Consider the following 21,166-nt stretch of genomic DNA (forward strand, 5'->3'; position numbering starts at 1 on the left):
CAGTGAGACCTTAGCAAGCCTGACGTGAGGGGAGGCTGGCTGACCACGAGCACACGGGGCTTGTCCTCTGGGAGCATTCCCCTTCAGAGCCCTAAGCCACCAAGTAACAGGGCCCGACTACCCTGCTGGAGAGACCACGTGGAGAGAGGCCTGGCAAGCCCCCCGCCGTGTCAGCCATCTAAGCCGAGACGCCGGAAATCTGAATGAAGCTGCTCCACCCTCCGCTGTCCCAGTGTCCGGCTCTGCCCAGCTCACAGCTGACCCACTGGTTGTGTGAGGCCACGAGTGACTGCAGCCAGCCCTGCGGGGAGCACAACTGCCCAGCTGTGTGTCGCCCAAACTCCTGGTCTACAGCAAACTTCTGCGTTTTGTAAAAGAAAACACTTCTTTCCACCTAATACCCCCACAAGCGTATGAGTTCTCCACAGATGACACTCAAGTGTGTAATTTCAGCAGAAACGGTGTCCCTTAATAAGGCCACTTCAGTGTCAAAATGAACCAGGAATGGCAGAATTTCTTGACAACAGAAACACTTGCATCTGAGAGTATAGTTACTTGCATTTTTAATATCATTGTTCTGTCCTTCTAGATGCTTCCCCAAATATTTCCTGGTTACGCATGTGGTATTTTCCAAAACCCTAAACCAATACAACTTTCTGGATCCACCAAGTACAGCTGAGGGCGCCCTCATTAAGCACAGTACCAGAAGTCTGTAAGAAGCAGAGAACGGGAGGGGTATGTGCCTGTTTTTGTCAGGACACTAGTGCTTCTAAATGGATCTTTCTCTCCTTTCTCTTCATGGGTATTTATGTCTGTCTTCCAACTAGAGTGTAAGCTCCACGAGGGCAAGGTGTGTCTCGGTTTGCTCACCACAGCACCAGGCACACAGTAGGCTCTCAGAAATACTTGTCAGTGGGGCGACAAGTCCCTGGGATGTTAAAGAGCCCAGAGAACTACCACTGGTTAGCATCACAGATGAAACCAAGTTGGCCAGAGGTGGTGGCGTGCTACACGGGAGCCTCACTGCTTGTGAGCTTAACATTCTTGCGATTTCCCGGCATTAGACACCCACAGTACCTTTGCGCCTTCTGGTTTAGTTCCTGCTTGCTTTTTTTTTAGAACTCTGGAGATTGGCACATCAGACTGTACAAGGGACTTCAGACTGCCCAAACCACCCCCACGGCCTCCACTAATTGGGATTCCACGCTCTCTGCAGTCTCCTTACTCCACCCGGTGCCCTGGCCACACATCCCAAGCTAAGCATCTTTTTAAAGATTGATTTGGGAGAGAGTGAGAGAGCAAGAAAGCGGGGGGAAGGGCAGAGGGAGAGAGAGAATCCTGAAGCAGACTTCCTGCCAAGCAGGGAGCCCGATGGGGGGCTCCATCCCAGGAACCCAAGACCATGAGCCCAGTGAAACCAAAAGTCGGCCGTCCAACCGACTGAGCCACCCAGGTGGCCCCCACCCAGGCTGAGCTACTTTAGGTGTGGGTGTCAGCATTTGGAGTGATCACAGCTTCTCCTGATTCAACTTGGCCTGGACCCCAATTTCTTGAATGTAGAAGCTTGCAGAAACTCAACTGCCTTAGCATCTAGAGTGGCTGGGAGGGAGGGGGAAGCTTATTCCAGAAAAGTCCTGGCTCATGTCCCTCTGAAAGACGTGTGCTTTCCCTAACAAATTACTTTGTGCTATATCAACAAGGAGCTTCTGTACCAGTATGGACTCCCCTTATTTCTTTCTCCTCCCCCAAAAGCTATATGGGTTTAGAAATAACATTCAGGAAAATTAGAAGCAGTGTTCATGTATCTTAGTGTCACTAAAGATAGAATTTATGTTTATAAAGAAAAGTGTTGGCACAGAAATAAAGCTGACCAAACTGAAAAGATCCGGGGGGCACCTGGGTGGCTCAGTCGGTTGAGTGTCTGCCTTCAGCTCAGGTCATGATCTCAGGGTCCTGGGATCGAGCCCCACGTCAGGCTCCTTTCTCAGTGAAGAGTCTGCTTCTTCCTCTCCCTCTGCGGCTCCTCCTGCTTGTGGTTACTCTCTCTCTGTCAAATGAATAAATAAAATCTTTTAAAAAAGAAAGAAAGAAAAAAAAAAAAGAAAAAACTGAAAAGGTCTGGCAGATAAAGGAAGGCAGGCGAGGTTTGCAGGAACAGCAACTTGCTGGGTTATAGTCATGCTTACAGAAATGAGAGCTATAACTCTATGTGGTAAATTAAAATTAAAAACTGCTAGATATCGGTAGGTATGTATACTCACTAGTCTTGTGAGTTATTTCTATCACCACATGGGGAACTCAAGCTTGACGGTACCACTGTAAAAACAGACGACATTTCACTACTTTTCCATGGTGCATAATCATCACAAATCACTGAAATTCCAAGAATGTGTTGCATACGGAAACTTCACTCAAATGTCTCAGAAACATTGTTTTAAATGCTGTAGCACTCCCTTGCCGATATTTTCCTTTTCGTATCGTGCGTTGTTGTCAACGGGGTTGCGAAGGTAAGTGCTCAGGCTTCAGGGCAAGTCTGGTGCCCAGGGTAGATGGTTGGGAGGTGTGCAGGGTGGGCCAGCCAGGGGCTGGACTGTTCTGGAGCCTGAAGCCACCTCGTGGACCCATTCCAGCACAGATCGGAGTTCAACACTAGGACCAAAATGAGAAATCGGAAATACCTCCAGATGCTACAGGGATGGCGAACAAGATTGGACTCTTTATCCCCAAAGGTTCCTTTTAGAAAATCTTTCTCAGGTACTCCTCATCTCCGTCAAGTCTTAAAACTAGCCCTGGGCGGAAGAACATGCGCTGTTCTAACACAGTATCTTTGGGGCTTATCCCCAAGGAAAAGAGGTAGAATGATGTTATGGGGTGGCTATTTGTACAAACTAATCATGACCTGAACTGAAATCAAGAGTCAGTTGCTTAACCGACTGAGCCACCTAGGTGCCCCAAAAGGCAATTTTTAAATTCAGGAAAATTCCGTAAGGAAAGGGAAAGGAATCCGTGCACAACAGGCCGAGCTAGGATTAGCGTTTACATAGTCATAATAACAGCCAGTACTGATGCAAAACTGTAACAGTATCTAAGATGGAAGAGAGGGAAGTGTGTGGAGAGGGGAGTGAGGGGGAAAGAAAGGTCTTCCATGATGGAAATTCAAAAGACAATGCCTGAAACTGAAAACTAGTAAGGGACAACACAGGCATGTTACTGGGACATATGGAGATAAATGCAAAAGAATCAGCTAAAATACTTCAGCCTGGTTGCCTTTGTGGAGGGGTGATAACATAGGACAGGGAGAGGCCAGTGTTTTGAAGTAAGACTTACAGAGCTATTTATCATTTAAAATGTATAGGTATATTTTACTAAAAAATGACTAAGTTGACAATAATGGGAGTCCTTGAATTTATTACTCTGAAATCAACCAACATGTCAAATGTGTGCTTACATTAGAAACAAAACTTGAGACATTCTTAACTAGTATTTAAGAAATCATTTCACTTCCCAGACTCTCCTGTTTCCAGATTTGGAGAGAGTGCGCTACGCAGATGAGATCTGAGTTCCTTTGAAATTTGAGTGTATTTAGATGCAGTTCATTGAACATAGTAAATACACGTATGGACCAGCTTCTACGTATTTTAATGTCAGAGATTAACATTTTAAATGGGCCTCATTTTCAACAGGTACTTACTAGTGGGGTTTGTTATACTTGGGGACAGGATATCTTACAAAATCAGCCTCAATGATAGAAAAGTTCTGTACGGTATTAAATAGATCCATTGGATTTTTAATGGTCAGCAGTAATTGCACTAAAAATATCAATGACTCTCGGGGCACCTGGCTGGCTCAGTGGGTGCAGCATAAAACTCTTGATGTCAGGGTCATGAGTTCAAGCCCCACATTGGGTGTGGAGCCTACTTAAAAAAAAAAAAAGGAATTAAATTTTTTTTTTCAAGGACTGTAAGATACATGACAAATGCTGATACAAGAAAGGAAAGGCCTACTTGGCCAACCAATAAGAAAACATTTGATCATGCTGAACAGTGTGTTCTATCCTTGCAAAAGGAACCACAGCGTGTATGCCAACTCAGGCCATGTAGCAGGTATGTCAATTTCCTATGCTGGGAGGCAATTACGATAGACTCAGTTCTCTGAGCCTGAGGAAAGCAAGTCAGGTTGGTTCTGTACGACATCCATCTACGGCCAAACCCCACCCCACAAGTGAACTTTTGATTGATGACTAGCCCATCGAGTTGTAACTCTGTCGATTTTCCATTACCTTTTGGCAACAGGTGGAAAAAATTACTGCAGGTTGAGGCTGTCTACAAAATGGTCTGGCTGATTCATGTGGATCAGTCATCTGAAAAACGAACAAACAAAACCAAGCAGAAGCTATAGGTCATAACAGTTTCCCCTCTAAATTAAAACTGGAGAAGTAAGATTGCAAACTGCTTTTGATTTGTCCGCCCTACACCCAAGTTCTTTAAAAGATTTGAAGATGATGCAGTGGGATTTGTCCTCTTTAAATTTTGGTACCTGGCCAAAGAAATGGCGTCAGGTGTCACGGTTATACTAGATGAAATGGTCCTTCCATCTGATACAGTAAGGCGTGTGTAGTAAAATACACACTCCCACTTACTTGATGGCTTAGGTCAGTGGCTTTCAGCTGGGGGTGACTTTATCCCCTAAGGAACACATTTGGTTGTCTTCCGGATGGGGAGTTGCTACTGACACCTAGTGGGTGGAGACCAGGGCTGCAGCTAAATGTTCTGCAGTGCAGGGGACAGCCCTCACAGCGAAGACTCATCTGGCTCAAAATGACAACAGCACCAAGGTTTGGGAAACCTTCATCTATGCTGATTTTCTCGTGTTCAAAACACAAAAGACAAAAATCTAGCAAAGCTAGTACAACTGTTCTAAAATATCAGTAAAGGGTTTTCTGGTACATCACTCAGGTAGGATTTTGAATAACGCATAGCTTTAAACTTGTGCTTAGAGGTAAAGGACCCGGGCGACTCTGGAAAATAAAGATTATGCATTCAGTCTGCTGCGGAACAGATTCCTTAAACTTCTCAAAATTCAATGTTCTGATTTTTGACAGTGAAAACTTAATTTCTTCTATTTTAAAAAGTGTCCAAAGCAAATCACACTGTTCCATTGGGGGTGGAGAGCCTAGTACAGGGTTNNNNAGGTAGGTGCTCGGGAGATGAGTAACTGGTAGCACACATCTACATGTTGGCCTGAGATAACAGAGGCCCAAGTTCTAGAGCCAGTAAGTTACAAAGGTGCCCTGAGCTGTAACCAAGAATCCCTCCTTAGGGTGGAGGAGAAGGCGGCCATCCATAATCCAAGTTAGGACACTTCTTTTCACTCTGTCAGCACAACGGCCACAGTATAACTAGCAGGCCAGTCTGCTCAACTACAATGAAGTTAGAAAACCCACAAAGATTCTGCGCCAATAAGCTTTCTCTGCTAACCAGAACTGGGTCACCCAGGTTAGAGCAGCTAGTTACCTTTGCCCAATAGGAACAGTATCACAGGCTACGGAGAATGAAGAAATTTGACAGAGGGTAATGAAGGATACGAAACAGACTGGCTCTAAGTCTCTCGTGGAAGCAGGCATAATCGTAGCTCTCTGGGTAATGGTCCGGAGAGGCCTGGCCTTTAAAATAGTGCTGGGCTGGCAGTAAGCATGAATGTTCTTTCAGGAACCCACGATGTGCCCTTGAAAGCCAATGTAGGAAAGATGTGTGAGGAAAGAAAAATTTTCCCTTCTTCCCTTCAGGGTTCTCTGGCTGGCCTAAGAATTAAACTGACATAAGACAAATTAACACGACAAAAACAAATTTAATTCCGTACAAACAGGAGCGCACAGAAATATGAGACTCAAAGAAGTGACCAAGCAGGCAGCTTTTATACCTTTTAAAAAACAAAGAAACAAGGATTCGTGATGAATTGACAAAGGGGTTTGGGCTTGGGGTAGCAAATTAATGAGGAAGTAACAAAGTGGTTTACACAGGCTTCTCAGTCCTGAATCCCCTCTCTCGGGTGATGAGGGTGCTTTCACCCTCCAGGTGCAGGGAGGGCACCCTTCACACAGGGAATTTATTTCCTGCTTTCGGGGGAGACAAAGGAGTGTCCTTCTTGTAATGGCTATTTCTTAATTTTAATTCAACATAATCCATAGGCCAAAGCGGCATATTCTGGGGTGGCAAATTCCTCCCCCACTCCACGGACCCACCTTTGAAACTGTGAGAAGCTTCAAAATCCAGAAGCTGAGTTGGTAGATTGTTCTACTATTTCATTGAATTCATCTCTAAGTCTTGAACATAGCTCAGTTCAGTTAAACAGTTACGTCTCGTTTTACGAGGTGGGGATGTAACTGGGCTCCCCACATTAGGCCTATATTGTGTGAGAAATTAGGTGTTTAATAAGGCATTTCTATGGAAACAAAAGAAAAACAAAGGTTAATGATAGAACAAATTATAAACCAGCTTCTGAGCCCAGGGGCAGCCAGTCAAGAAAATTTCTAGAAGTCAGGGTCAAAGCATCTTTTGTGGTTTGAACGTCTCTGATAATATCCACAGGTATTCAGGTAAACCTTCTGAGTGGCACACACAGCGGCAGGCACGAAGACTGTCTAAACATGAGTCATTGTGGCCATTTCTCTGAAGTTTGTATCAGGTTGTTCACAGTCAGTTTGCCAGGCTTCGGGGAAAAGGGCAGTTTTTGTTCTTCATGATTCCGAGTCAAAAGTGGGAGAAAATTGGAAAGGTTAGTTTGGGCAGCTATAGCCAAATATCAGAGGAAACGAGAATTCAGGATCCAGTGGATCTTTCCAACTTACAGGTGGAAAACAAAACCTCAAAGCTAATTAACAGCACTAGAATCTGATATTTATACAGTGTATTACTGAAACGTAATTTTTCTGTCTATCAAAGATAATCACAGTAAGACTAATTTGTTTGCAAATTAAATCTAGTTTCAATACATTTGTGCCATTTACATAAGTGTAGCAAGAATAACAATTGATGAGATAGGCTCTTCTAAATCTGTTTTGCCGGAATTTTTCATAAGGAATCTCAGATGGAACTCCTAAAAGCCTCTCAAGGGTAGGAAGCCTAGCCAAGGACTTTCCATCAGACTTCACCTGCAATACCTATAAATCAGGGTGAATTCCTCTCTTCTTAAGGTCCCCAAAATATCCTGAGGTTCCTGAGCCTGCCAGGTAGTGACCTTCCGCACTCACCTAGTAAGGCTGCTAGGAACCCTGTCAGCAAGGTACTAGACCTCCTTTTCCAAGGCGCTTTATTGTTTATTGGCTCCATAAAGTCAACCTTCGTTTCTTCAAGTTGTCTGGTCACATCTGAGTCTACGTATCTCTCTCAAATATGACATTCCAGTCAAAGCTTCAGTAATGTAACCAATGTTTCCACTCAGGCTCATTATAAGAACAGATTCATACTGAACTTAAGCAAATAACTGTATTTCCATAAAAATAAGAATACTCACTAACAGTTTTTAAATTTTGGAGGCATGAAGTAGGGAGAAAAAGTAATTGTTTCAATTCTGCTTAAAAAGGAGCAATTAAACAAATTGCTGTAAATCATAGGTAACTTAAGAGAAAAAAGTTTTCTGTACATCTGGAAAAACCAAACATTAAAAAAAAAAAAAAGCAATGTCCAAACAAAAAAAATCATAAAAAATTACGATCATCTTCCTCAGTTCATTCAGTCCCGTGTTCATTCAGTCCCACGTAATTAATATTTGTTCTGTTTGATTCCAGTTTTTCTGTTAGTTCTGGAAATTCTTACCCAGTTCAGTTGGATTCTCTTAGTTATCAGAAGCCTGTATTCTACAATACTTGTTAGAGTCCATTCATGAATTTCCTTGAAAATGAAGCACTTTTGCAGGAAAACTTCTACAAAAGCATCCAAGTGAAACAATAACTGTCTGTAGATGATAAAGACTTAAAAATGGCTATAAAGATCTGATAGTTCATTACAATGCAATTGATAAGAAGATCTGATTATACCTGGGATATACACCATTTTAAGATAATAACTAGAATTACAGTGAGAACGTTATCCTGGAATCTGATTTCTAGGAATTTCATATAATTTCTGGAACACTTAAAACAGATAGATACTACACAAATACAACATAAAGAAATCTTGATATTTCTTATTTGACAACCTTCCCAAGTAATTTAGCATATCACATAAACCAATTCATTTAGCATCTCTTTTATAAAGAAAGAAAATAAATCTTTTCAGACGTTCTAGGGACCCTCTGGAAAATTCCAACTTATTTTCCTGGTCAAAGAACTTTATTTAGAAATTGATTTTGAAAAGTATGTCAAAAGTATCAAAAGATTGGGACACTTGACTAAATAGGATCACAGATAATTTGAAATAATATTTAATTATCTATTTAACCAAGTGACAAAAGATTTTAAAGGCAAATACAAAAGGTTATATAGTTTTAAGTAAAATTCAGCTCTTAATGTTAAGACTCAGTTAAATCATCAAAGATCTGATAAAGACAACATGAAGCACAGGAAATTACTTAAATAAAACATAATATCTTTGCTTCCCAGGCAGATTACTGAAAAGGTAAACAAGACCATTCATAATATCTTATCAAGAGCAGACTAATAGCCCAAGAAAACTTTGTCCTTTCAGCAAATGAAAGAAAATTACAGTAGCAAGCTATTAAAACGAAAACCAAGTTTATTATTTTTAAAAACCGTTATAACAATTCAATTTTTAGCCAACGTGACTACAAAAGGTAAACTTTTCTCTCTCCTTCCTTCCTTCCTCTCTTTCTCTTTTTCTTTTCCCAAACCTCTATGTCCTTAGTTTGTCCTTTAGTTTTCTTTTTTCCATTAGGTAGTGACCATTCTGAAATAACCAGTTTTACTTTAGGACAAAATTTACTTTCTTTTCCCTTAACTAAAATACATCTCCCTACCTCATACCTTTTCTTAGCTAAAAACACATCCTGGTTTCCCTGTAACACAGAGTTGTTGTTCTTCTTAGTTCTAGTAGTTTTAATTACATATATTAGAAGATTCCTATAGTTGCATTCACAGGGTGGTTCTCAACCTCCAAGGTCATCAGAAGCACCTGGAGAGCTGTGACAACACAGATTGCTGGGTCCCACGCCCAGTTTCTGATTCAATAGGTCTCAGGGGATCCTAAGAATTTGCATCTCTAACAAGTCCCCAGGTAATCCTAATGTTGCTGGTCCAGGGACCCCACTCTGAGAATCAGTCTCTATTGCTCGGTTACATGCTTCTGTCTTCCGCCAAACTGTGAGCTTCTTGAGATGAGGGAGCATTTCTTACACATCTCACCTCCAGGGTCTAGCCAGTGTCCAGTAGTCATTCCATCAATCAACAAATACTTATTGAATGCCTATTAAGTGCCAGGCACTATCACAGGCACTGGATTCATCAGCTTAAAAAATTTGTATTTTTATATATATATAAAATTTATATATGTATAATTTATATGTATATGTATATATAAATATATGTATATAAATATGTGTGTGTATATATTCATATATATATAAAGCCCTCATAGAGCCTTCCTCTGGTACTACATAGGAAATTCTCAATAAATGTTGAAGACTGACCAGCTCGAAAGAAGGAAATATGGCATTATCACGAACATTTTCATAGTGCTTGGAAATATCAATTTTCCCACTTCCTAGTCCTAGTTTTCTCCATTTTATGTTTCTCCCTTCTGATATCCCCCTCAACGTCCATAAATAAACCTGATAATACCAGGCTTTTGGGTCTTAAGAAATATTTGCTGACTGATTTATAAAATATTTGATGTGGATGACATAGTGGTAAGAAACAACAATTCTAACATGAATTTAAGCTTGTATAAATTATATATTGGAGCAACTGGGAGGACGTAAGCAAATCTCAGCATTTCCATATTGATAAATATTTTAGAATACCTTAACTACTCGTTTTCAAATTAGCCTTAGTTAACTCTCAGGTATCTTTCCTCCCCTCTCAATATTTATGGCTGTGACCGCCTGGTATGAGGACTTTGAACTCCCAGTGGACCCAAGCAGGCTGCTATACAAATAGGGACGTCGCCCAACGTTTGGATTGCCCTGTGTACGATTCTGAGAAATGGGCGGGAGGCCTTGTGAGGCCATGTGGTGCTGTGGAAGGGTTGGGAACAACAGCAGAAGCAAATGTGATTATCTCTACACAGCCAAGACACGTGCCCTGCAGGATGTCCCATCCAGGCGTGTGGGCCACGGGCTGTGCATTCCCTCCCTAACTCTAGGAAAGTGCAAAACACGTTCCTTCATCTTTGGACTAATTTTCTAAAAGTTTCTTAGGAAATAAAAATGAGAGGTCTCACAAATAGCAATTTGGAATGTAAAGGAACTGATCATAATGTTTACTTGAGATTTTCAGTATTCTTAAGGTTTATGAATTTTTTTAAATTAATTTATTTATTTGACAGAGATAGAGACAGCCAGCGAGAGAGGGAACACAGCAGGGGGAGTGGGAGAGGAAGAAGCAGGCTCATAGTGGAGAAGCCTGATGTGGGGCTCGATCCCATAACGCCGGGATCACGCCCTGAGCCGAAGGCAGACGCTTAACCGCTGTGCCACCCAGGCGCCCCATGGTTTATGAATATTTTTAAAAGATCTTCTGTTGAAAGCCATGAGACACTCTGTTAACTGTATGAAGGGAAAAATGGGCAGCATTTAAGAATGGAATTTGACAAAGGGCAGTTTCAATATTCCAGACTAAAATATTTCTTCCCCGTTAACATCATAAGCAAATTCGGTGTTGCCAGTGATTTCAAGGGTCAGTGATATCAAACGGCTATACTGCCTCAGAACAATATTCCCTTTCCACTGCTACCCCAAATCAGTGACTTAACACCCTAGTCCAGCAAATCATTGTTATTTCTACGTAGTGAAAGATTTTTTAAAAAATTAATAATGTTGTTAGGAATATACTTTTATAATGGGGATCAGGTATACCACCTTCATTTTTTATGATTCAATCCTAATTAACTTCTGATTACTAAAAAGCTTTAGGTATAAATGTGAGCTTTTGGTGAGCCATCCACTGACTGAAAAATGGCCAGGTCATCATTTATTTCCCTGGAGCAGTTTACTAATTATCACCTTCACAATCTGAAGGAATTCATATTTCTTTCTTTTTTTTTTTTTTAAAGATTTTATTTATTTATTTGACAGAAAGAGATAGCCAGTGAGAGAGGGAACACAGGCAGGGGGAGCGGGAGAGGAAGAAGCAGGCTCATAGCGGAGGAGCCCGATGTGGGGCTCGATCCCAGGACCCTGGGATCACGCCCTGAGCCGAAGGCAGACGCTTAACGCCCGCGCCACCCAGGCGCCCCGGAATTCATATTTCTTAAAAGGTGTATAATTCTCTACGGAAATGTGACCTGTAATGAACCAGCCCCTTACAAAAAAAACCCAAAAAACAAAAAACTGGCTAATATAAAGCTAAGACAAAAAGAAATTAACGTCTACAGGTGATTAAATTTGTCTCATTAAATCATTGCTACCTCATTTAATGTAATAAAAGAACATACCACCATATTCTGGAAAACACACAAATCTAAAATAAAAATATTCTCATTAACATCATCCATATGGTAATAATAAATTAGCGTCCTTAAAATTTGTCTCAGTTATTCACAAAATCCACCCTTATTTTCTGAGTTAACAAGGCTGAATTTTAAAAGTGCAATACAAATTCTCAAGGCCTCGCTCCAGTTCAGACAGGACTTCTTAGTGGTTTCCAAGACACAGCTTCTTGTTCTGGTGTTGTTCTTCGCCCGGAGGTAAGGGTCTCAACACACCATCTAGTGTTCAAGCATAACTTCACGTCAGGAAAACTTCAAACACACGGCTATTACAGTCAGAGCGGTTGTAAGGACAAAACAGTGCTGAAGTTAAAAAGGAACACTCATTTTATTTTAGCCTCAAATTCTCAACTGTCGAAGGACAGGTACTAGATAACACTCAGGCAGTACAGTGTCTGCCCTGTTCAGTGGATTCACTCAACTCTGAAATCTCTACTTTAAAAGGGCAAATTAATGATACATGAATTCTATCGCAAAAAAAGCTGTTACAAAATTGAGAAAGAGATAGGACGATTTTTTGTTGATTTAAAACATTTGTTCAAAAATACATACAAAACATGACCTTGCAGTTCAGCAAACAGTCACAAAGCAAACCTACATTTGACCATCACCCAGGTCAATAATGAAAAAAACATGGCCAGCAAAGCAGAAGCCTTCCTCTTGCCCCCTCCCTATCACAACCTCTCCTTCCAATCTCGGGACTGCTAAGGGCAGTATGTCTTCCTTTCCTTAGTGATCTAGGAACACTAAGTCCTGGATACACGTCCTTTATTGATTGTAAGTGGCGAATAGCTCCTATTCTATGGCTCGCCTTTGTACTCTTTCAATGATATCTTTTGATGACCAGATGTTCTTAATTTTAACATAGATAAATTAATCCATCTCTGTATGGTTAGTGCTCATTGTGTCCTTTCCCGAACAGCAGGGAATTATTAATTGACCCCCTCAAACACTGTTACTGAAAACACATTCTTTAAACAGATCCATATATATTTTTCCTTCTATTTTTTCACCATTTTTCTCTGATTATTTTTTTTCAAAAGATGGAGTGGATAGGTATTTTTTTCCAGACTGCAAATAAAAAATATACTACTTGAATAAATAAAGCTAAATTCAGAACACAAAAAAATCAAGGTATTTACAATAGAAACTATAGAATAGAAATTATTTTCGTAAAGACCTCTTCATTTCCTGATTTTTCAGGGAAATCAAATCATTGTTATTATCAAAAACTTTTTACTTATTATACTAAACTTCCATTTATCTAGAATCCAAGCAGATAGATAACATAGGTTGTATTTAACTATAATACTGTGGGGGTGCCTGGATGGGGAAGTCAGTTGAGCCACGGGTTTCTGCTTGGGTCATGATTACAGGGTCATGAGACTGAGCCCCACGCAGGGCTCTGCACTCAGCACGGAGTTTGCTTAAGACTCTCTCTCCCTCTCCCTCTAGTCCTTCCTCCTTCCTTTCCCCACCACCATGCTCTCTGTCAAATAAATAAATAAATCTCTAAAGATAATACTGTGTAGCAATAACTAATGTTCAAAATTATTTACCCAAGGGATTGCAAGATCTCCCAAGATGACATTACATTAAAAATATCTGTTAATATGCAAATAATAAAACTGTGAAGACTAGTAATTTTATGATAGCTGTGATGACTTTAGTTAGATTATTCAAATAACCAGAGGATTTCCATTCTCTGACCAATCTCTACAAACGTGCTTTTACTCAAATAAAAATGTATACGTCCTCTAATTTGGCCCTTCAGCCCCCTGTATATTAGACACATTTTCCCTTTCCAACTGTCCAACAAGCTTTAGTTTGGTATAGAAGAGCATGGTTGTTTAGTGTCTCATAGAATGACATGTAATTTATATATTCAATTTGTACATGATTATTTGCATTAAACTGCAGATTCTGTAAGACTGACTACAAACCAGCACTTTCCATTGAACCTGGCATATGGTAGATACACAATGTTTGTGAACAAACTGAATGGCGAAAACGCAGCCTTTGAAGAAGGAACGTGCTCTATCTACAATGACAACAGTTCCCAACACCTGAGTATCAAAACTCGCCATGTACCCTTTCTTCTCAACGACAAAGTGAAGCTTAATGAGAGACTTTTAAATACTTACTCTCTTTGCTTTCAGGCTCATTTTGTTCACCAGCGCAAGTTCCTGATGGATTCAGCTGCCACTGCAAAATGGCACAAACCTTTTATATGTGTGCTTAAGAACGATTGAGTAACTAGCATCTCCGCACCCTGCTGCCAAATATCAAAACATTTTTTTAAGGGGCGCTTGGGTAGCGCAGTCATTAAGCGTCTGCCTTCAGCTCAGGGCGTGATCCCGGCGTTCTGGGATCGAGCCCCACATCAGGCTCCTCCGCTGGGAGCCTGCTTCTTCCTCTCCCACTCCCCCTGCTTGTGTTCCCTCTCTCGCTGGCTGTCTCTGTCACATAAATAAATAAAATCTAAAAAAAAAAATTTTTTTTTAAATGTAAGGAAAGAGAGTTAGCGTGTTCATATCAACCCTGAATGATGACTTCTGGGATCAGAATCAATATTCTTAGACAAGGAAGGAACTTTAAAATCCTTTACCTTCATTTTAGAAGTAAGGAAGTGGAAGACCAGCAAAGCGTAATGACTTGCCCAGGGTTACACACTGAGGGCAGCAAGAGAATGAAAACCTGAGTCTGCCCATGCTCAACACTATAGAATTTCCGCCATTCCACATCCCATCTCCAGGTCCTACAGCATCTTATAATAGCTACAGAAGGCCTAGATATTAAAGAATGAAAATGTGACCATTATCTTGCCTTTTAATATAGTTCTATCACACCAGAGATCATATCACATCTCCTCTGACTTCAGTTTTCCATTGCAACTATTCAGAAGGAAACAAGGAAGCCTGCGGGTTCTCAGATAGTACCAAGAAGCCTGGAACAGCTGAGAAGAAAAACTGAGTGTACTCAGTACCTCATGGCACAGCTCTTCCTTTCTCACTTGGCTAGAAGTCCCCATCGTCAGAATCTCTAATGACTTGACCAAAAAGGCCTCATCAGGGCACTATCTCTAGAGAGGCACAATTCAGTGTGCAGTACCCGGAGCCTCTTCCATAAGCACCAGTGAGGTCAACAGATCAGCTAGCTAATATCATGATCCTTGGGGGGAATAAGATACCAGACAAACATTTTGGCATGTGTAAAAAAGTCTTGGGAAAGGGAGGACATCTAGGACTGGTTGGTCGCCTATAGAAATGGGATGGTTAGGGCTAGCACCAGGAAATAAAGGATTTATAAGGGGTGGGAAACTGTATATGAACTTAAAAAAAAAAGCATGTTTCAAAACATGTCAAACCACTAAAATTTATTAATTTGGGCAAGGTAAAAACTAATTACCCTGAATGTATATTTAAGGATAATCATAAAAAGACTGTTTCTAACTGTGAGAAACTTAGAAGCTATTTAGGTGCCTCACAACAGGGGAATAAAAATAAGTCATATTTATAAAATGGAATACTGTTGAATCATTAAACATTATTTTTGAAGAATTATTAATGACACAGAAAATATAGCAACATGTTAACAGCAGTGTCTATGAGTTGTCAGAGAGTATCTGTTCTTTTTTATGTTCCCAGTCCTCTACAATGAGCATATATTACTTTTAAAATAAAAAAAAGTAGTATGACCTAATAGAGAAAAATCTACATGTATTAAATAGAAAAAATTTCTGAATAAATGGACATGGGCCTACACTGGTAAAATCTGTTCTTGAAAATACTGTTGCTTAGCCCTGACCTAGTCTGCAACAATCCCACAGAACAGAACTGATTATCTCAAGGTATATGGTAACACCTCAAAGAGAAAAGTAAAACTTTTTCAAACAAAATTAATTTCAATTTGCTTTAATCTTAAAAATATCATTTTTGGGGGGGTGCCTGGGTGGCTCAGTCAGTTAAATGTCTACCTTCGGTTCAGGTCATGATCCCAGGGTCCTGGGATCGAGCCCCGCATCGGGCTCCTTGCTCAGCGAGAGCCTGCTTCTCCCTCGCCCTCTGCCTGCTGCTCCCTCTGCTTGTACTCTGTCAAGTAAATAAATAAAATCTTTAAAAAATATACCACTTTTTGGACACTCCTATACTTTGGACAGGTCTTGGCCCAACTCTGCTCAGGGGACTTACTCCCTCTGTTTCTGTCACCGTATCTCCCCTTCTTCTGATCTCTTCATGCTCTTTACAGTGGCAAAGCTACTCAACTCCACCAGTAAGCAGCATATCTCAGAATTCACTTAATCTGTCGGTCACAGTCCTGAAGAGCAAGATCATTCAATCTTTACGGACAGAAAGCGAAAAACCTATTTTTTCCCACTCCTCAGGAAGAATGAAGACACAGAAAACAAACATACAGAACTGGAGGTTTCCCTTTGACTAGCTGGGTGTAAGCTTCTGTTCACTTTTACAAAAGAGGCACCTCTCTCCGCTCTCCTTTCTTTCAGGGCCCTCTTTTTCTTTTAAAAATCATGATAAACTTTAAGTAAAACTGGAAATAAAAAAACAAAAATAAATGACAAAAATAGAAAGGGTGAATATTTATGATACTTCACACACACAGAAACTAGACAATACGCTTTATGGTTTTAAACTTTTAAACGTAAGTTATAAATGTAAATATATAAGTGTATGCATACGTATACAGAGAGAGTTTAAAAAATATCTTTTTGGTGCCTGATATGTTCCAGCCACTCTGGACTCAAAACAGGAATGTAAACCGGAATTTTTTTTTTAAATTTATTTATTTATTTTGGAGAGAGAGAGAGAACAGGTGGGGAGGGACAGAGGGAGAGAATCGCAGATTCCCGGCTGAGGGCAGACCCCATAATGGGGCTCAATCTCACGACCCTGAGATCATGACCTGAGCCAAAATCAAGAGTCGGTCGCTTAACCAACTGAGCCACCCAGGCACCCCTGTAAACTTGAAATTTATAAACGTTATATTATATGCCTTTTATACCCACTGCAAATTCTTGTATATAAGTGTTACATTAAATGCCAGAGTTATTATTAAAAAGCAGCATATGATTCTGGGCAGGATCCTTTTTCTCTGTAGAACACTGGGACAACTGGTGAACTTTGACTGGCACCTATGGATTAAATGGCAGTAATGTATCCATGATAATTTCTTGAATTCTGTGGCTGTATTATGGTTTTGTAGGAAAAGCTACTGCTTGAGGAAATACATAATAAACTATTTGAGAGTGATCTGGCTATCATGTCAACAAGCTACTCTCAAAGGTTTCTGGGGAAAAAAGTTCTTTGTAGCATCTTTGTAACTTTTCTGTAGGTTTGAGGTTTTTTCTAAAAAGAAGTTTTTTAAAAACCTACATAGTGAAATAGTTAAAGTTCTAAGTTTTCCATGAACTATCTCAGTTCTTTTTTTGAAATATCAAATATTAAATCCCTTCTTTTTCTGATTTTTCCCATGAGAAATATGTGTCGTGAGTGCACGTGTGCACGTGTGTGTGTGTGTGTATGTGTGTGTGTGTGTGTGTGTTCCTGTCTTTTGGGTAATCCTAAACTATTTTCACCTCTATTTACCACCCAAACCAGAAGGGCGAGGGAAGAGGTGGGTCAGGGATTTTTTTGTTGTTGTGTTAGCCACCAGATGGCACCAAAGGGACCATTAATTCAAGATCTGTAAGGTCAAGAATATGCAACTCTAAAATTCATTAACACAAAGATTTTAAGCTGAACATTTGTAATTAGGTGAGTGCTTGCACATAAAAATAAACTCAGTGATAATAGTTTATTGGAACTCTTTAAAAAAGTGTGGGAATCACTAATATAAAATATTCAGCAAGGTACCTAACAATATAATAGAAAGTATACTTGAAAAAAATGTGTATCTACTTACTGTAAATTTGCTAACACCCTCAAGTTCCCCAAATCTCATGTAAGAGATGTCTGCCTTCTTTTTTCCAACATCTACATCCCCGGCATAGATCTGTTTTATGCCTGCACCTTTAATTAGAGGTACACACTCATCACATGGGCACTTTGTGACAAAAATCATACTTCTTTCTTCTGGTTTTATTTCTTGACACCTACAAAAAATTTATAAATATTAGAAAGGTAGCTTCCAAAAGGGGAGTTATACTTAAGGAAATCCTTAAATACTAAAATTGAGTGATTTTTAAACAGATTTACATTATAAACAATAATAAACTTTAATCTTGCCGAATCAGTGAATGTACAAAATATATAAACTCATAAAATGTTAATATATAATCTGAACATGACGATCATTATAATTAAAATTCATTTATTTATTCTAAGCAATTGGTAAGATGTTCGGTATTAGATTATAAATAAAAATGGGAAAAGACAGACACTGAAAGAGAGAGGGAGGGAAGGAGAGCAAGAACAATGCTTTCTACTTTAAGAGCTTTGTAATGCCACAGTTAGGGGCTAGAACTAACATCCTCCTTATGAGTTTACCATGAGAGAGTAGACATTAGCTCATCATAGGAGCCCCAAATCTGACCCTTATCTAGTACCTACTGGATATTTAATAAATGCTTGTTAAATTGATAAATTAATAATAAAATTCTGCTTTGAGTTACAGTTCCTTTACCTCCCCCCTGAGACAGGATACTTTACTTCAACAAACATTTGGCTTTGACAGATTCATGCCTCCATACAAACGAAGCAAGTAAATCTGTAACGAAGAGCACAAGGACCAGAAGAGAGGAATTGTTTGCTGGGGGAGTTCAAGACTAAGGAATGCTCTCATCTGAGGCTACAGGGGTGGCATTGCTGGTTCTGTGGTTTCCACTGCTCTCAGTCAGCTATCTTACACCACGGCCAGCCTTCCAGATCCATCTCCCTTGTTCAGACTCATTCTCTTTGCCTAGACCCAGGCAACAGAATTTTATGCATCTGGTCTATTTAAACAATATGCCTACACGGTGGTCTTGAAGCATCTGGTGCTATTCCCGAAGCAAGAATGGCTTCCCTTCAAGTAAGCATCTCTAATTGCTACAATCCTACTAGGCCTTCAAACCTCAGCTCAAATGCCCGTTCCTCCTTATAGCCTTCCCCTCTCGCTCCCCCTCCATCCGCAGAAGTCCCTGAATTTCCAGGACTTTGTGTTGGCCTTTCCCAGAGAACCCATCATCTTAGCTTGACTGCTCCTCAAGGACAAAAGCCATATCTTAGTTTTGAATCCCCTCAGATCACTCCCTTAACGGTGAAGGCTGAGAGATGTTTGTGGAAATGATCTAGATTAATATCAGAAGGGAGGTAATGCCAGTTACAATCCCCGACAAAACCATGTTAAAGCAATTTGGTTCATAATAAAATCTATATATTCATAAGTATATGTGCTCTAGATTTAGAAAATAAAGGACATCTTACAATTCGGAAATATGGAAGACCCTAATGACAATCTTCAAGCAGTTTTATATTGCAGACAAGGAAGACAAGAAAAAAAAATGGGCTCATTCAACAAATTTGAAGGCCTGGAGGACCTCTGACAATGGCCTCAGGTCAGGCAGCAAACACCAGATGTAACCAAAATTATACTTCTGAAAAGAACATTTCTTAGAATTAAAAAAAAAAAAAGGAAATAAATTAAGCTAAAAGAAAACTAATTTCAACTAACCCTTGCCAGGGTTTAACTTTGCTAGGTTTTCAAGAAAAGACATGCAAAAGAATTTCATACCTAAATGTCAAGGCATTCTGCTCCGCATGTACAATGTATCTGAATTTCCTTATTTCTCTGTCTTTCTGTTTGTCATCCATGTGTGGGAAGTCAGCATACTCGGATCCAACGGGAAAAGCATTGTAACCGCATCCTATGAAGTACATTGCGCCTGTTCCATCACAACTTCTCTGTGATAGTGAGCAAACCAACAAAGGTGAGCTGTCAACATTCTAAAAAAAGGCACCTGGCAGTGTATTTTAAAGCCTCGTATCACACTGTATATAACGAATTCTATTTTCCATGACCAAAAGACAAACAAACAAACAAACAAAAAACAATCTTACATCCTCCTACTGCAGTATGGTCTTGTCCAAGCTAAATTTCAAGAAGGCTGATCATTTCTAATATATAATCTCAAGTCCTTGGTTTTAGTTGTTAATTAAACACTAGCTTGTTTAATTCACAAATTATTTCACTTGATTCAGACATTTCTCCCCAAATAGGTTATAAGATCCTAGAGAATAGAAACCATGTTTTATGCCTCTCTTCTGTGCCTTAAAGTACACCTGTTAGAGTGTTCCATACATAACAGGTCCTCAGTAAGTAATTGTTGATTTCGTATATGCTGTTCTACTGGTTAACAAGTCAGAAATTCTAAAAACATTTTGAACAGTTTCTACTGTTGAACTAAAAATATGCTATTGTGATACAGTTGAAAAATAAAAAAAAATGTGCTTTCCTTTTTAAAAAATTTTTAAAAGATTTTATTTACTTATTTGAGAGAGATACAGAGAGTGAGAGAGCGTGAGCATGAGCGGGGGTAGGGGCAGTGGGAGAGCTGAGCAAGGAGCCAGATGTGGGCTCGATCTCAGGACCCTGGGATCATGACCCAAGCTGACACCCAACCGACTGAGCCACCCATGTGCCCCCCCTTCCAAAAATGTACTTTCCTTTAATCTTCATATTTATTGAGCCTCTACTGTGCATATATATATATATATGTTATATACATATAATATATATATTTATAATGGAACCTTTTACTTAAGTGGCTCTTTTTTATTTCTCACAGTCATTGGCATATTACATATAATATGAATGCTTTATCAGTTACTAGAGTGAAATATTTTACAAATCATAGGTGTTTATAATAATTTGGAATATGGTATAAATCTCAGTAAATTTCAATATATTATAACTATTCATGTGATAGTTTCAACAGACTCATTAGTATGGCAGCTTGATAAAAATCATTGTTATGATGAGCCAACAAAAGCTTACAAGTAAAATGTTATGTCACTAGTAATAATAATAAATTATTCTTGAGCGTTTACTACATGTCAAACATCATGCTGAGTTTTATATGTATTATTTCATTTAATCAACCCTCACAACAACCTATTTGATAGTAGTACTATTAGTTTTTCCATTTTATGGATAAGGAAACAGAGGCCCAGAGAGATTAAACTTATCTAGGGTCACAATGCTAGCAATTCAATAGCCAGAATTGAAGCCCAGGTTACTGGACTCCAAACCCATGTCTTTCCACTTTACCATGCTACCCACTATAGATAGCTTGACTGGAAACTTAAATTCTTACCAGCACTTGAGAACAAGATGTCAAGCCAAAGGCTGCTGGGCATTCATATAAACACAAATGAGAGTTCCAACCATAGGCCAGGCACTGTGCTAGGTGCCAGGAATACAGCTGTAAACAAGACAGAGAATCCTTGCCCTCATGAACCTTATAATCTGGAGATAAGACATTGTGCACATAATTTCAACTGTGATGAGTG

At 39.7% G+C, this 21,166-nt stretch overlaps 1 protein-coding gene and 1 long non-coding RNA gene across 2 annotated transcripts in view; both read right to left on the reverse strand.

The window, feature by feature from the left end:
* Window positions 1–2,046: 2,046 nt before the first annotated feature.
* Window positions 2,047–5,747, reverse strand: LOC121100824. Its single transcript, XR_005832620.1, has 3 exons — window positions 5,514–5,747; window positions 4,280–4,360; window positions 2,047–2,649 (listed from the first exon to the last, which is right to left on the reverse strand). It is a non-coding gene; the product is annotated as an uncharacterized LOC121100824 (long non-coding RNA).
* A 5,822-nt stretch (window positions 5,748–11,569) lies between these two features.
* Window positions 11,570–21,166, reverse strand: part of CDADC1 (cytidine and dCMP deaminase domain containing 1) — a 43,278-nt gene continuing 33,681 nt past the window's right edge. Inside the window, exons 7-10 of the mRNA XM_008706866.2 lie at window positions 19,389–19,558; window positions 17,580–17,769; window positions 13,805–13,865; window positions 11,570–11,879 (exon numbers count right to left, since the gene is read on the reverse strand). Of these exons, the coding sequence (XP_008705088.1) occupies window positions 11,806–11,879; window positions 13,805–13,865; window positions 17,580–17,769; window positions 19,389–19,558 (495 nt within the window). The 3' untranslated portion in view covers window positions 11,570–11,805. The remainder of the gene's footprint in view (window positions 11,880–13,804; window positions 13,866–17,579; window positions 17,770–19,388; window positions 19,559–21,166) is intronic.

The sequence above is a fragment of the Ursus maritimus genome, unplaced genomic scaffold (assembly GCF_017311325.1).
Source record: "Ursus maritimus isolate PB19 unplaced genomic scaffold, ASM1731132v1 scaffold_10, whole genome shotgun sequence".
Classification (NCBI taxonomy): domain Eukaryota; kingdom Metazoa; phylum Chordata; class Mammalia; order Carnivora; family Ursidae; genus Ursus; species Ursus maritimus.